This window comes from Bufo bufo, chromosome 1, assembly GCF_905171765.1.
Source record: "Bufo bufo chromosome 1, aBufBuf1.1, whole genome shotgun sequence".
Taxonomy (NCBI): Eukaryota; Metazoa; Chordata; class Amphibia; order Anura; family Bufonidae; genus Bufo; species Bufo bufo.
In genome coordinates, this window is record NC_053389.1 from 768,024,602 (window position 1) to 768,042,521 (window position 17,920).

At 48.5% G+C, this 17,920-nt stretch overlaps 1 protein-coding gene across 1 annotated transcript in view; it reads left to right on the top strand.

The window, feature by feature from the left end:
• The first annotated feature begins 1,560 nt into the window (after positions 1 to 1,560).
• HTRA4 (HtrA serine peptidase 4) overlaps positions 1,561 to 17,920 on the top strand; it is a 43,388-nt gene continuing 27,028 nt past the window's right edge. Inside the window, exon 1 of the mRNA XM_040414750.1 lies at positions 1,561 to 2,416. Coding sequence (XP_040270684.1) covers positions 1,975 to 2,416 — 442 coding nt within the window. The 5' untranslated portion in view covers positions 1,561 to 1,974. The remainder of the gene's footprint in view (positions 2,417 to 17,920) is intronic.

A 17,920-nucleotide genomic window follows, 5' to 3' on the forward strand; every position in this document is an offset into this window, starting at 1 on the left:
AACTGTTATGTATTGTATTTCATGAACTCTGCCTGGTTTACCAGCAGGTGGCAGTCTACCTGGTAGAGATCTTTAGTTAGAACGGAATTTAGCATTCCATTCTCCCCCCTTTTGGGCAGTAGTTGGCTAGTCCTTCCTACCAAGGGAGGGGCTGCAGGAAGCTATAGGAGTAGAGAGGGGAGCATCCCCCCCTTCCGGAGAAGGAGTCTTCCGGGGGAATCAGCTCGTAGAGCACCACGACTCCAGGTAGTTCACAGACTGAGTATTATGAGGGGGGCAACGGCCAAAGGCACCCCACTCAAAGGTACCAGAACTGCTAGAAAGTCCAGTTTACTGCCAGTTTACCCTTAGCCTGCTGGAGCCAAGAGAAAGATCAAGTATTGTTTGGATAACACAAGTTTATTGCAAGTTAATTCAAGCAAAAAACATTAAACTTTACTGGACTCTGCTTACTCCACGAACTTCAACTCTTTCGTTGCTATGGAGAATAAACCTGAGCGACAGTATCCAGGTAGGAGCACCGTGACACAAACTATTAGGGCCACAATATACCACTCGGCATTCCTAAACCTTGGGACCTGATCGGCCCTGGGGGGGGGGGGGGGGGGGGGGGGGGGTGGCACGCTGCACTTATAAACCAGACATAATACCTTATAGAGATGGCTCAGCTGAATGTAATCATATTTTTTACTTAGAGATCTGTTGCTTCATTCTGGAGAAAAAGTATTTCTAATCTATATGCAAATGAGCAGTTAAGTGCACCAAGGATGGATCCAAGTCACTCTGTGCACCCTTGCTCCTCCAGCTTCGTCTTTCAGCTCCTCCTCCTTCTTGATTGACAGGGCCAGGTGAGGTGACTATGCAGGAGTCTGGCTCTGTCAATCCAGGAGTGGGAGGGGCTGGCAGAGGAAGCAGGAGGAATATAGGTGCACAGAGTGGCTTTGATCCGCCCTTGGTGCACTTAACTGCTCATTTGCATATGTATTCAAAGTTCTTTTTCTCAAGAAGGAAGTACGAGATCGTTAACTGAAAGGTAGCAGCCTCCCTTTAAAAACACCAATTTAGATCATTTGGAATCTTGGTACTAGAGTCCACCCATTCCTGCCTTTGATCTCCCTCAAGCTCTGCTATGTCTATACTCCATGTGTGATCTGACTAGTGCTTTGCAAAGTGTCAGAATCATATTCTCATCATGTGCACATCTGCAAACCATTAACTATTTTGCTTTGCCAGCAGCTGCCTGACATTGGTATACTGAATGCACTCCCTTTCCTCATTTATCATCATTTTTCCATAGATTCTGTAGTAAATATCTTCCCAAAGTTCTCATTGTATTCACCTAGGTCTCTCCAGACACTTGCAGCACCATGCTGCAGAGATGGGACGATGGAGGCAGGAATTTAGGGGCCGGCTTCACTCTGAGGTGGGACTTAATGGAAAAAAAACATCACCTAACCAGAGGGCTGAGCCAATGATTCCAGCTAAATTCACATAGCTGGCTATGAGGAGAGGAGACAATTTGCAGAGCTGGGTCTTTTGCTAGATTACATGTCCCGGGACCAGAACACAGGGGCGCTTGTCACGAATGACTGGATATTGCTGGTTTGTCTCTAGTTGGGAGGGAAAAGGGGGCACTGGAGGAGAGAGAAGACCAAGGGAGGACATAGGATACTATTCTCTATAGGATCATTGTATATGTCATCCTCCCGCTGGATAATATCGGAGTATATGACAAGGTACATAGATATATAGAAGGTTGAAGAAAGACATAGGTCCATCAAGTCTTCTCTTCAAGCTTCAGAGACCCTACGATTGAGGTCAAATCCGAAAGCTATTCACCATTGGTGTCCAAAAATTTGATTTTGGGTTACAGGCTAGGGACCTATTTTATGAGTCCGGTCTTTAGACGTAGGATCCAAGAGCGGGGTGTTAGGTGGATGAGGTGAGCTCAACAGGTTAGATCCACCTAAGAAGATGTCTCCTCTATGGACACTGATCTCCATATGTCTCTTCTCCCTCTGCACCTCCGCCGTCCCTCGTATTTCCCGTCGTCAGGCATCTAACTGCCCACGGTTGTGTGAGCTATCTCGATGCCCGCGTCCACAGTCACCCTGCCAGGCGGGGGAGGTGAGAGACTCATGCGGTTGCTGTCCGGTATGTGGGGCAAGTGAGGGAGAGTCCTGTGGTCATCGTGGGGGATCCCCATGCGGAGAAGGTCTGGAGTGTGTATTACCTGGCGTAGGAGGCACGGCCAGGAGAAGAATAGGTGTTTGTGTCTGTAGTACCAGCGAACCAGTCTGTGGAAGTGATGGGAAGACCTACAGGAACCTGTGCCACCTGAAGGCCGAGAACAGAAGGGCAAGACTGCAAAATTCTCCACCAGCCATTCATATCCAGAAGGGGCCCTGTGATACTGGTAAGGAGCTGCATTAGGGGTCACTGCAGTGGGAGGGTGACCAGGTGAGGTAAGTGTCTCCAGAAGTCCTTCTTTGCTTTCATCCTGACTGTCAACTATTTGTTCCTTTAAGGCTTAATGCACATGACCGTATGTATTTTGCAGTCCGCAAAAACGGATCAACAAAAAATACAGATGACATCCGTGTGCATTCCGTATTTTGCGGAAGGGAATAGCTGGCCCCTAACAGAACAGTACTATCCTTGTTAATAATGCGGACAATAATAGAACATGTTCTATTTTTTTGCGGAACGGACATACGGAAACGGAATGCACATGGAGTAACTTCTGCTTTTTTTGCGGACCTATTGAAATGAATGGTTCCATATACGGTCCGCAAAAAAAACAGAACGGACACGGAAAGAAATACGTTTGTGTGCATGAGCCCTAAAACTGGAGAGATTTGCAGATGTAGCAGTGCTGCGTTTGTCATTTGGCATGTATCACTGTGATATCACAATGTGTTATATGTGGCTCTATGGCACCTCAGATAAAACTAAGCAGCACAGCTCCATAAATGTATAATACATCCATCTCCTCTGGGTTACAGATGTAGCAGAGTCAGATCGGTTAAGTCTTTAGATATGTCATGTAAAGATGATGGTTCGAATTCAAAAGATTTAAATAACCACTATGGCTCTGCTACATCTGTAGCCCCAAGGAGATGATTTATTTTTATAGCAGAGCTGTCAAGTTAGGGTACTTTCACACTAGCGTTTTTCTTTTCCGGCGCTGAGTTCCGTCCTAGGGGCTCAAATCCGGAAAAGAACTGATCAGTTTTATCCCCATGCATTCTGAATGGAGAGCAATCTGTTCAGGATGCATCAGGATGTCTTCAGTTCAGTCTTTTTGACTGATCAGGCTTTTCAGAAAAACGTAGCATGTTGTATTTTTACATCTGGCCAAAAATCCTGAACACTTTGACTGAACGCCGGATCCGGTCTTTTTCCCATTGACTTGCATTAGCGCTGTGTGTTCAGTCAAACCGGATCCGGCTTTTGCATGTTAAACCCGAAAAATGTGAAAAAAAAGTTAAAGTCCATAAATGGCGGATCCGTTTTTTCCAATGCATTTTTTTATTGTGATCAAAATCCTGATCAGGATTCAAATGTAATCCATTTTCACACGTTTTTCCGGATCCAGCGGGCAGTTCCGGTGTCGGAATTGAACGCCGGATTAAAACAACGCTAGTGTGAAAGTAGCCTTAAAGGGGTTCTCCGGGAATTAAGAAAATGAAAATACTTAAATATTACTTTATTATAAATATATTCTCAAATACCTTTCATTATTTATAATGGCTCGATTTGTCTGGGGAGCAATCATCAGGGGAAACAAAATGGCCGCTGTCCCATTAGTTCACACAAAACCTGTCCTGATCACACATGAGGACAAGTTACTTTACAACACTGAGGTAAAGAGCTGCCTCATCTTCATCCTCCTCTCTACTTGTCAGGGATTATGATCCTGAATACAGATGATAAGAACTTTAGCTGAATCTCTGGGGAATTTAGTTCATGAGGAGACATGAAGTACAGAGAGGACGGACAGGACAGGCTGTGGTAATGTGGGACTGTGGTAATGGAGACTGTAAACAAGTGCTGCTGCTCATTAGCCACAGTTCATCCTCTTCTCATGTCTCCTTCATCATCTCCATTCCCACAGACATTCACCTGTATTCAGGATCATGATTCCTGACAAGCAGAGCAGAGAGGAGGATGAGGCAGCACTATGGCTCATTGTGGTGAAATAACTTGTCCTCCTGTGTGGCATATTCAGCCCTGCTATGTCTAATAAACATTCTAGTCTAGAACATGCCACAAATGCCTGATAGCAGGATGTCCCACCTATCAGGAGAATGGGGGTCTGCCAAGACGTCTGGAGGTGCAGACAGAGAGGTGGCTGCAAATGTGCCCATTAAAGTCTGTGGGAGTAAGGCACTAAGCATGAAATCTGAGGTGCCAAACTATACTGCCATGTACCTCTGAATTGATACAGAATGTCTGAAAATGGTCGCCTGGTGTATTACAGAGGTATTTTCCCCTGGACTTTTCAAACGTGCACAGTGCAGAGTTGTGTTCACATACGCCAGCACCAAAAAGCGCAGTCGCCTAGGTACAGGCAGTACACAGCATGGCACCTTATGGAAACAGCTGAGCCAGCTTGATATCTATGACCGAGCCTCATAGATTCTTTTGAATTTCATGTTGTGTGTGGTATTACAGCTCAGCCCCATTCACTTTAATAGAGCCGGACTGCAGTTCCAGACACAACCTATAGACAGGTGGGGCGCTGTTTTGGGGGGAAAAAAAGCAGCCAAGTCTTTGGAATCCTGGGCAACCACATTAATTGTTGTCTCTAATAAGGGTCTACTTCTATTGAAAATCTAGCGTTTTTATCCCATGTCTCACAATGGCTTAGGAAGCTGAGATATGGGGAGATGTTTGTTGAGTCCTGACACTAGAACTGCGATAACTGTGCTTACTACTCCCTGTTAAATTCTATGGAAGATAAAGGGGTTGGAGGTTAAAGGGGTTGTTCATCCTGGAGAGGCCTTATAGGCAACCAATCCCCAACGGTGGCGGACCTGTGAAGGGAAACAACTTCTACCAGCCGCTGGATTCAGGATCCTTAGCTCCCCAGCTGCTGTTGCCTGCATCTGGTCTTCAATCAACTTCCTGTTTGAACTTTCTTCCAACTTCCTGTTTGAACTTTCTTCCAACTTCCTGTTTGAACTTTCATCTTCTTCCAACTTCCTGCACGTAACCCAGTGACATGGCCCATGGGGGGGGGGGGGGGAACGTCACCACTGTGGCCTGTGATTGGCTGCAGCGGCCACATGATTTGTGTCAAAACGGAAGATGACGTATGAGGACCAGAGGGCAGTCCCATAGAGTTTGAATGGAGTGGAGGCGTAACTAAGTGATAAGTTGTCATTCTTGATCAACCCCTTTAAATAATGGATGACCACTGTGTTTCTACTATGTTGACGACAGAGACCAGGACAGATAAAGCAGATCTATAGTATGCTGATTCTAACAAACAGGGTCTCATAGCTCAGCTTCCTGGACCGTGACATGTGGAGGGACATTTTAGCATCCGGCTCATATGGGAATGATCAATTCAATGTGTCAAAAGTCAAATGTGGCCTAAAGTTGATAAAGATTTTTCGGGACACCACGATATCATAAAAATGAGTCAAATCCTCCTACAACATGTTACAAAGCGAAACTATGAAAGACCGAGTCATATCCGCAAAGCCATACAGAATAGTGTAAAGTTCTGCCTATCTGTCTCCATGTACTGGCTTCCTGCTTGGCTTGTACACAGCAGCTGATCCCAATAAGCAGAGCTGCAGTGTAAAGCAAGGGAAAGTGGCAGGGCAGAAGCCTAGCCTTAATGAAACAAGAAGAGGATTTCAGCTCGATATCTAGATCTCAGGTATTGGATTGCCTAAAACTTTTTGCCCTCCGTAACTTTGCTTCAATGACAGGGAAGAAAGTCTCCTGTGGTGACACTGCCAGACCTGCTGTTCCATTTATTATGGGGGCATCCCGCAGGGTAAAGGGTCTCTATTCTCCTGATTGGTGGGTGTCCCAGCCATTAGACCCCTAGGATCTATCCCGTGGATAGGAGATAATTTGCTACAACCGGAATACCTCTTTAAACTTAACTGAAAGCAGTGCTATTTAGAAATTGTTTGTACTGAATGGTGGTATTTGCCTACTATACTGTAAATTATATTTCATTGTATGTGCAGTGAGCCCGGGGGGGAAGGGGAGGATAAGAGTGGTAGTGGTGGCGCGGATGGTGGCAGTCCTCAGTTCCTGGGCTGAGCGGAATAAGAGTGGTAGTGGACTGGTGGTGCGGATAGTGGCAGGATAAGAGTGGTAGTGGTGGCATGGATGGTGGTAGTCTAATACCCCAGAGTTGTGTTACGAAGCTCTTTTACCCTGCTATAACCTGTTAGGAGCATTAACATTGTCATCCTGTGTAATTTCACATTATATTCTCACATATGTGCATTCTAAGCCTTGTAAATGTATATTGTTGTCATTTTCCATATTCACCAGCAGGTGGCAGCAATGTGTTCAGCAAGGACTTAGCCAGTTTAGTGTTTCTGAGCTGGAATAGTACATTCCAGTTCAGCTCCCCCCCTCTGTGAGGAGGTGTGGAATGTTCCCACATCCTGCCTCATGGGGAGAGAAGGAAGTTAGGTTAGTGTAACCCACCCTCTGCTAGGGGTAGTGTGTGCATGCTAGGAGCTCCCAGATCTAGGGATCCAAAGCCAGGATCTTGTCTTGGCTGAGACAATTAATCATCATCCCCAGCCTGAGCCTTGCAGCCTCAGCTGAGAAAGCAAGCAGCCACCTCCAGTTACAGGAAGAAGCATACCCTGCAACAATAACTGTGAGTAACGTCCAGAGACCCCAGGAGAAGCCAAATTCCTCCTTAGCTACTCAGTCCCCAATACAGCATAAGATAGTAAGTGCAGAAGCCAAATTCCTGCCACATTACAGAGCTACTAAGCAGACGTCCCTTTCCTGCAAAAGCTCCAGGCACATGATAGAGCAGAAGCCATATTCCTGCCACACATTGCCAATACCTGCTGGGACTTCAGACTAATGCTGTATCTCACTTGGATGAAAGCTGCAACTAGTAAAGACCTGTTAGAATTTTACCTAAGGTCTGGATCTCAATTACTGCTGCAAATCCCTCAATTACTCCTACTAGCACCACACTCATTTTATTGCAAGTGAGCCAGGATCCAGGAGTCCAGCCGTACCCAGGTAGGAGACACCATTGACACTATTACCGCTACCATACAGAGACATTACACCACTCTGGCATTCCTAACCTGGTACGTGAGTTACAACACCTTAAAGGGCCCTGCGTTGTACCCTGCGCACGATGCAATTGGCGTCACGAACAATCGTGCAGAAGCGTGCAGAAGCGTACAATAGACTATTATACCTCCATCCTGACCCACTGCATAATTTGGTGTCCGTGTAACTGTACCACAGTCCTGCTCATTGCAGCAGTCCTCACTTCCTGGGCTGTGCAGGATAAGAGTGGTAGTGGTTGCGAGGATAGTGTCAGTCCTCACTTCCTTGGCTGTGCAGGATAAGGGTGGTAGTGGTGGCACGGATGGTGATAGTCCTCACTCCCTGGGCTGTGCAGGATAAGAGTGGTAGTGGTGGCACGAATGGTGGCAGTCATCACTTCCCGGGCTGTGCAGGATAAGAGAGGTAGTGGTGACATGGATGGTGGCAGTCCTCACTTCCTGGGCTGTGCAGGATAAGAGTGGTAGTGGTGGCATGGATGGTGGCAGTCCTCACTTCCTGACTGTGCAGGATAAGAGTGGTAGTGGTGGCACAGATGGTGGCAGTCCTCACTTCCTGTGCTGTGCAGGATAAGAGTGGTAGTGGTGGCACGGATGGTGGCAGTCCCCACTCCCTGAGCTGTGCAGGATAAGAGATGTAGTGGTGGCACGGATGGTGGCAGTCCTCACTCCCTGGGCTGTGCAGGATAAGAGAGCTAGTGGTGGCGCAGATGGTGGCAGTCCTCACTCCCTGGGCTGTGCAGGATAATAAAAAGGTAGTGGTGGCGCAGATGGTGGCAGTCCCCACTCCCTGGGCTGTGCAGGATAAGAGATGTAGTGGTGGCGCGGATGGTGGCAGTCCGCACTCCCTGGGCTGTGCAGGATAAGAGTGGTAGTGGTGGCGCAGATGATGGCAGTCCTCACTCCCTGGGCTGTGCAGGATAAGAGAGGTAATGGGGGCGCAGATGGTTGCAGTCCTCACTTCCTGGGCTGTGCAGGATAAGAGTGGTAGTGGTGGCAAGAATGGTGGCAGTCCACACTCCCTGGGCTGTGTAGGATAAGAGATGTAGTGGTGGCAGTCCACACTCCCTGGGCTGTGCAGGATAAGAGTGGTAGTGGTGGCGCAGATGGTGGCAGTCCTCACTCCATGGGCTGTGCAGGATAAGAGAGGTAGTGGTGGCGCAGATGGTGGCAGTCCTCACTCCCTGGGCTGTGCAGGATAAGAGAGGTAGTGGTGGTGCAGATGGTGGCAGTCCGCACTCCCTGGGCTGTGCAGGATAAGAGTGGCAGTGGTGGCGTGAATGTTGACAGTCCTCACTCCCTGGGCTGTGCAGGATAAGAGAGGTAGAAGTGGCGCGAATGGTGGCAGTCCTCACTCCCTGGGCTGTGCAGGATAAGAGAGGTAGTGGTGGTGGCGCAGATGGTGGCAGTCCGCACTCCCTGGGCTGTGCAGGATAAGAGTGGCAGCGAGCGGTGGTGCGAATGTTGACAGTCCTCACTCCCTGGGCTGTGCAGGATAAGAGAGGTAGAAGTGGCGCGGATGGTGGCAGTCCTCACTCCCTGGGCTGTGCAGGATAAGAGAGGTAGTGGTGGCGCGGATGTTGACAATCCTCACTCCCTGGGCTGTGCAGGATAAGAGAGGTAGAAGTGGCGCGGATGGTGGCAGTCCTCACTCCCTGGGCTGTGCAGGATAAGAGAGGTAGTGGTGGCGCGGATGGTGGCAGTCCGCACTCCCTGGGCTGTGCAGGATAAGAGTGGCAGTGGTGGTGTGGATGGTGGCAGTCCTCACTCCCTGGGCTGTGCAGGATAAGAGTGGTAGTGGTGGCGCGGATGGTGGCAGTCCTCACTTCCTGGGCTGTGCAGGATAAGAGAGGTAGTGGTGGCGCGGATGGTGGCAGTCCTCACTCCCTGGGCTGTGCAGGATAAAAGAGGAAGTGGTGGCGCGGATGGTGGCAGTCCTCACTCCCTGGGCTGTGCAGGATAAGAGAGGTAGTGGTGGCGCGGATGTTGACAATCCTCACTCCCTGGGCTGTGCAGGATAAGAGAGGTAGTGGTGGCGCAGATGGTGGCAGTCCGCACTCCCTGGGCTGTGCAGGATAAGAGAGGTAGTGGTGGCGCAGATGGTGGCAGTCCGCACTCCCTGGGCTATGCAGGATAAGAGAGGTAGTGGTGGCGCGGATGGTGGCAGACCTCACTCCCTGGGATGTGCAGTGAACGAAGAGACGCACCCTTCCCCCCTCGGTGCACACCCTAGGTTTGGGAGGTCTCCTGCCTGTTGGAGACTCACTCTTTGTGGAGGACGCACAGTATAATGCCATAGAAAATCAGGTGTTGATGGGGCTGATTTTGGAGGTAATAGAGGAATCGATTTACTGGCAACCTCAGAAGTTCATAGATACAGTTCTTATCATACAAATGGAATAGGCAAACTTCCCAAGGCTGTGTATAGGGGGTGTAGAGCAAGATGAAGCTTAGAAAAGGAATATACACAGAGTGCACATGAAGTGTGGGGGCGCCAAAGAAATGCCAATCCTAGGTGTGCTAGTTAGTGAAGATAAAAAACGACATACTTCTGAGTGAGGTAGATACAGGTTTTGAAACAATATATTAACCACTTACTTTACCAGGGAGGGGAGTACGAGATAAACTCAATACACTCGTACCCTCACCTCCCTCGCCGAGATCGCTTGACAGATGTAATTGATTTCTTATCCCAGAGTGGTAAAACAGGGACCTCACTGGATGTAGCATCAGAAGGTTGCTTTATTCCAATAAAAATTAGCTCGGCACCTTTCGGGGAAGTAAATAAATCCCCTTCCCCAGGAGCAAGATATACAAGCATACATACACATAAAAACTTACATATAAATAGGAAATTGCTTAGGAAGAGGTGGGCTTAGACTTGTGAGGTCACTTCCTGTGGCACTTGCCAGAGGCAAGTAAGTTTGGAGGGAAAAATGAGAAGAAAAGAATATACAGTATATATATATATCTGGACTAGAAGGCAGTAGAATAAATAAACAGTATATCAATAAGATATATTCATCAATAGATACAGTATGTCAGAATAAGTACATATAAGAGGATATATATATGTATTAAGGCAAATTGCCTGGATTTGTGGGAGGGGCTGAGGTCCGCCTCCAGTCTATTTAGGGCACCCCCCTTACCTGGCTCCTGCACCGTCTGAGGTCTGAGCTTTGAGAGAGGAAGTCGCTTGTGGAGTTTCTGGAGAGTTACCTGCGAGTTGCTGAATTTCTGGGAGTTTTTCGTTGCCATCAGTTTCTGGATTTGGAGCATTTCTGTTCTATTTTTCCAGCTTCACTCGGTTCACTGTGGGTCGCGTTTGCCCGTTAAACTGTGAGTCATCCATACGGTACAGCCGGGGCCTCACAGTTGCCCCCTGTACCGGTTCATTTCATTTCACCAAACGCTGCACTAATTTCACGGTTTTCTCGTACAAGTCACCAGCATTTCATGTCTGTCATGCCTTGTTCATGCATTAATTTGTCTACACCGTACCACTACTCCGGTCAACACCCCTGCGGCAAGCAGGCAGTTGTTTCCTGGGCAATCCCCCATTTCTGTTCATTCCATTTCGCCTCACAATCATTCACATTCATGCCCGCCCCCCCCCCTCCTCTTTTGCTTTATGTTGTAACGGCTGCCCAGTAGCACACAGTAGCGGTGCACACGGCACACACCCTCCCTCCATGACCGACATTGCTGGGCGCATCGCTGCTTCAGGCGTCTGTTCCACCGCTCCTCCTGCCGCGCGGTCGATGGCGGCCGGCCGCGTCCCGGTGCCTGGTCTGCGCACGCGCGGCCGGGGTACTGCGCATGCGCGGCGATACGTCGGCGCATGCGCGGTGTCCCGGCGGCCGTCCATCAGTGTATGCCGTCGGGTGGTCCGGTTCAACCTGGCCGGCGGAGCTCCGGGTCGGGCGTTTTTCACAGCATGCCCCCACCTGCACAGTCAGCACAGTCAGGGGGGCATCCAGCACTCCCCAAAATAACCCCTCCATATTAAATCACCCCAGCAGCCCCCCAACACAAACTGGAACCCACCAAAAAAAAAAAAGAAAAAAAAAGGGGGTTAATTGGTATCCCGCCGCTTATAGCATGAAAAAAAAAAAAATATATATATACAAAATCTTTAACTTCAAGCACCCGCACGTTTACACGTTCCACATCGGCATACGGACACGCCGCAGGCCTCATTTCTCACACCATGCGCAAGCTTGCATTTCGCAGGCAACCATTATGATCCTCCTGGGTCATGCTATATGTGCAAAATACAGTTCACATTCATCATACTACTTTCTGTCTACCCCCCCTTTTTTAGGCAGTCAAGCTATAACATATTTTGCACTGCACGTGTATCCGGAGAATAGTTCTTGCTACCAGGTACGTTCACCTGCACATAAACAAGGGTTCTCCTTACCTTTCGGAGGGTCCCGTTAGGGTCAGCGTGCTGGCTTCAGGGGCACTATCATCCCACTAGGTTACCCCCTCTTGGCTTCGCCATCAGTTAGTGGTCCCGCGAGGCCGACACCCCGCCTCAAACGTTCAGAGGCAGCCGCCCATCGCGTCACTCGATAGTAAGCCGCCTCGCGTGTTGCATAGAGAGGGCCTCACCTGTCACTCCCCTCCCCTAGTCCTGTCTTACAGTCACCGAGAGGCCAACGCTCCTGCCACTGCATAAGTGGCCTCATTAACCCCTCGCGCCAACTCATAGGTAGAGCCTCTCAAGCCGCTTGGCAATTAGCAGGGCCTCATCTGTCACCATGCAAGTATAATTTTTTCGCCGTCCGGCCTAGCTAGCTTGCCAGCACGATCCTGTGTTTCCCCAAGCTAATCAACTGTTTTATTTTAGTATGTCTCTGGATGGGATAGAAAACTTCTCCCTGCTTGGCACCCCTGCTAGATCCGTCACTGCTACCCAGAGAGACGATCTAGCCAGTCCAGCATCCATCAGATCCTGGACAATTCCGCGCATTACGACGGAGTTGAGGAGACGGCATGTTCCCTTCCCCGCCACGGCGAGGAAAGCGGAGCTGTTCCGGCTGCTGCGCACGTCAACCGATAATGGGGAGGCAGGGGAAGGACCTAGCCAGTCCGGCACCGGGGACATCCATGCCATGCTGGCCTCTCTGATGACATCCATGTCTACAGTCAACGCCAGGTTGGAGAGGCTAGAATCGGTCACCATGACCCTTTCCTTGGCAGGTCCGCCACCGGCGGCGTCACCGGCCGGATTGCCGGTGATCACGCCGTCCGTTAGCCTGGAGGACCAGGAAGTCAACCCGGCGCACATGATACCGGAGCACTTGAAAAGGGATATCCTGGAAGGTAAGGATGTAAACCTGGCCTCCCTTCTGATTGCCTCCCAGGATGTGGTCGAGAACACAACCTATGCCTATGACGAGGTTTCAGTTGTGGTCAAGTCCAGGGATGCCCGTCTCAATAGGAAATTGACTATTCCCGAATTTGTTTTGGCTTTTGGGATCTATAGAGAGGTCATCTGTGCGGTCTACCCCAACAGAAGGGAGGAATTCGACCTCTACATGCACAAACTGGTGGACCTAGGCAACAAATACGGAGGGTCAGCTTTCTATGACTATCACAGGTCTTTTTCGGCGAAAGTGGCGGGGGCTTTCTCCCAGTACGGAGTCCGCTCCAACTGGGCAAGGATCGACACGGTCATATTCTGTCACCACTTCGCAGGCCTAAGGACCCCAGCCTGTGCATACTGCTCCTCCACGGCCCACACCACCAATTTCTGCCCGAACACGTCGGACAGACAGGCCCTCTCACAAGCAGCCGGTCCCTCCGGGGTCTCGGAAAGGTCAGCCCGGGACAAGCTGGGTCGGCCGATCAAGTTTCTGGGCAAGTCCCAGATTTGCAACAATTTCAATGAGGGGTCCTGCAATTACAGCGGGTGTAAGTTGTTGCATATATGTACCAAATGTTTCCAGGCACATGCCAAGTCCATGTGCCCAAAAAAAATGTTTGCAAAACCGTATCTAACAACCATCAACATGCCAGTTTTTACCGCATTCATGTCACAACACCCATCCAGGCATCTCTCAGATTTCCTCGTTTCAGGGCTGACAGAAGGCTTCCACACGGGCATCCTGTACATGCCAACTGGCACCCTGGAATGTCCCAATCTTCTATCCGCTCTACACAACCCCACCACCATTGACGCCCTCATAACCCAAGAAGTGACGGAGGGCTTTGTGTTAGGACCTTTCAAAACCCCCCCATTCGCCACATAGCGCACCAACCCCATTGGCATCGTCACTGGAAAATCTTCCCAGAAACAGAGGCTCATCATCGACCTATCGGCGCCACACGGCTCAGCCAACCCCAGTCTCAACTCCCTCATTCCCTCTGAGGAATTCTCTCTGCAATACACCACCATAGATCAAGCCATCACCGCCATCATACAAGCAGGGGTTGGGGCATGGCTCAGCAAAACCGACATCGCCAACGCCTTCAAATTGCTACCAATTCACCCTACACTGTGGCACCTTCACGGCATCAAGTGGTCCGGAGACTATTATTTTTTCTCCCGGTTGACTTTCGGTTCCAAGAGTAGCCCGGCCATCTTTGACATATTTGCAGAAGCATTATGCTGGTTGCTTTTGAATGTAGCAAGGTGCCCGATGGTATTACATTACCTTGATGATTTTCTACTGGTGGAGGAAAACACTTCCCACCCCTCTAGCCTCAGAGCCACCATCAAGCTGTTCAAGGAACTTGGAGTACCCCTCTCCACCAAGAAGACAGAGGGGCCAGACACGATCATCACCTTCCTGGGTATCCAGTTGGATTCAGCCTCAATGCAAGCCAGTTTGCCATCCGGGAAGATCCAGGATATTCTCACCCACATAGACGACTACCTTCAACTCGGCACCTGCAACCGCAAAGAACTACAGTCTCTGCTGGGCTCCCTGAACTTTGCCATGCGCATCATACCCCAGGGTCACTCATTCATATCACGGCTTCTGCACCTCTTCCCCTTTTTCCTACACGACTCACACAGGTTGTCCCTGCGGCAGATCTGGGCATGTGGAGGAGATTTCTGTCCACCTGGAATGGCAGGAGCTTGTTTCTCCCTCAGCTGTCGGACTCTTCCCCCTCTATCTGGTCAGATGCGGCATCTACCACAGGCTTTGCGGCCATATTTGGGAACGATTGGCTGTGGGGCAGCTGGCCTCCTGCGGTCCGGGGTTTGGAGGGATTCTCCACTACCTCAGCGCTTTTTGAGATCTATCCCATCGTAGAGGCTGCCGTGGCGTGGGGTCATTTATGGGCGAACATGTCGGTCCGGTGCTACTCAGACAACCAAGCAACCTGCCAGATCATCAACAAAGGTCGTTCTAAATCCCTCACAATCATGAGGTTTCTGTGAAGGCTTACTTGGCTGGCCGCTTGCAATAATTTCTTCTTGCATTGTTTCCATGTCCCGGGGGTGTGCTATACGGCAGCTGACAATCTGTCTCGCTTCAAATTTCAGGCATTTCATCAGGCTCTCCCATCAGCGTCACCCACGGCCTCCAGCACTCCATCATTTCAACAGCTCATTCTGGATTAGAGGTCATCATGCGGCATAGCCAGACTTTGTCCCGCTTAGCACTGTCAGACAACATACATAGAACATACAACAGAGCATTCACACTATTCAACAGGTTCCTGTTGGAACACAACATCACGCACCCTTTTGTCATGACGTCTCTTTTGGGGTTTGCTTCTTTCTGCCACCTCAAACTCAAAATGTCATACAACACCATCAAACTATATCTCACTGGCATTCAACATCATATGCTAATCATGCATCCCAATAACATCAGCTTCATGGCCTCGCACCAGATCAAAACCATACTCAGAGGCATTCAGAAGACGGAACCCGTATGTCCAGCCCAGAGGCTACCCATAAACAGTCATATCTTCAAAGCATTATCCGACTTGCTGGACGCCACGCCTTTTGAAACAGATACCAACTCCGTCATCAAAACAGCAATTTACTTAGCCTTCTACGGGTTCCTGAGACCCGGGGAATTCACTACAACCTCCACGACCCAAGCCTCACCTTGTCTTCTTGTCTCCCACTTGACGAAACACTTGGATCATTACATCCTGACCTTACGTCACTCCAAGAATAGTCAGCACTCACCCGTCAACATTTCATATTACCCCACGCACAACAAATGGTGTCCAGTCAGGGTTCTGGACACCTACAGACAGCATCACAAGTTTCTACCCTCTCAACCGCTACTTCAACTTCATGGTTCGGTACTCACCACCACCACCTTCATGACCCATGTCAGGTCATTCCTCACACAACTGGGCCTCAACGCAGCCAACTACTCAGGGCACTCCTTTCGCATCGGAGCCGCATCCACGGCCTCCAGTGCCAACATCCCTACTCATGTCATCAAGAAATTGGGGCGCTGGAAGTCGTCCGCTTACGCACGATACATTCCCAATCCAGCACAAGAGTTGAGAGTGGCTTTCCAAAACATGTCGGGTTGAGCTATTCATGTATTAATTGGCTACAATAAACTGGTTTATTTCCATTTTTTGCCCTCTTCTTTCTCAGGCCTACCTCATCCTCGGTTTCGGCACACCACAACCGACTGCATTTCTTTCCCTGCTTCCCAGGGCTCTTCACTGTACTACCGTAAGCGCCTAACACAAATATATCTTAATACCAATAATAGTAATAAAATATATGGGAATAATAAAATATATAGAAACCCATGTTAAAAAACAGAATACATTCAAATGCCATTGGGCACAGGGAAGAAGAATAAATTAAGTTAAAATGTATAAGTCAATAGATGATTATAAATAACATTGGGCGCAAAACTAGATAAATATATTTGCACTGATTCATGAATAATTTAAATGAATATTATTAGTAATTATTGTGTTCTAGTGTTTCATTTAGGCCAAAAGGGGTGAGAGAATAAAAGCGATAAATCCAATACATCTCTTTTCTGCACAGGGTTTGGAACGATAGTGGGGCCCATTTAATTGGGGTAATCTTTAAGTCTGTAGGGTCACCTGAATGGATCTGTGCGAAATGGCTATGTTTCATGTATTTTTTATTTATATTTGAGCAATAAGAGTTGGTCCTGTCTATTACGCTCTGTATAGCCCGCCCAATATATTGGAGACCGCACAGACATTCTAGCATATAGATGATGTTGTGTGAACTGCAGTCCATGCGGTCTCGTAAAGGAACTTTTTCACCAGAAGTTAGGATGGTTACTTCTTTCACTTTGTCACTGAGGTTAGAACAGCACTTGCATCTCTTCTGGCCACATTTATATGACCCTACTGTTTGTTTGATGGAATTGACTAATCTTTTGTTTCCCTTTGTAGTACCGTTAAATTTAAGACAGGAGCGTGCCATAATGTTTTTTTAGAGTTTTAGCCCTCCGGAATGTAATCTGTGGATTTTTTGGGATTATTTTCCCTATTATAGGGTCTCCCATGAGGACTGGCCAGTGCTGGTTTAATACTGAATGTTCTTAATTCTGTGGTGCGCTGCGTTATACCATGTTATAAAGTGATTTTTATAATTACTTTCTCCAGAAGCTTCTGGTAACGCATTGTTTTATGGATTTGGAGTTCATCGGCCTCTTGGACGGAAGATTGTCTAATGGTTTTCTTCCCTGACTCTCTTCATTGAGTCTAGTATAAGACCCTCTGGGTATCCCTTCTCTATAAATCTCAGTTTGAGGATCTCTAATTGTTTCTCCATGGTACTATTTTTAGAGCAGTTTCTCCTAATTCTCCTCATCTGGCTGTACGGTATATTTCTCTTCCACTTCATATAGTGGCAGCGCTTATAATCCAAATAGCTATTTGCGTCCACATTTTTAAAATGTGTGCATGTCTCTATTTGGTATAGGGGGTGTAGACAGTCTATAAGTTCCCTCTTAGTTCCTCTTCACCTGAGAAATCCTCCCAATTCAGCCAAGGGGTGCAACCTATTTCTCTCGCTCCCCCTATATTTGTATTTCCCCAGTTCACTCATCAGGGTGCAGTTCTCCAACAGATGGCCATTCTGTCTCTTTAATATGCTGAGGGACCTGAGTTTTATCATCCCAACCAAAATGCAAGGAAGTCTATAGCCAAATTATAGATATTACCTTCTATGACATACATTCTGCACTCTTCTTTGTATAGCCATTATACCTTCTGTTAAATCCAGCAGTTTCTTCTCTCAGGGTTGGCACACCATCACTATGCCGACTGCTCTTGGCTCACAGAGCAGGTCACTCCGCTCTCTCACACAGCCTACACACACTTCAACTGAGGAGCTTCCAACTCCAATAAGATGGTTGGGACCAGCTCACTTCTGGCAACTCAGCCTCATTCACTTCTATGTAGCTGAGCTGTGCCTAGGCCATGACCGATGAACGTGTTGTCACTGGCCTAGGGAAAGCTGGGAGAATGCCGCGGCACTACTGTGAGTGCCGATGCCTTTTCAAACACCTGATCGCCGGGGGTTCCAGGTGTTGGACCCCCACCAATCAGATACTGATTTTGTATTCTGGGGTAAATCTTATGACCTAGGTCATAGGTGGTTTATGGGCATCTTGCAAAATAATGTTGGAAGATTAATA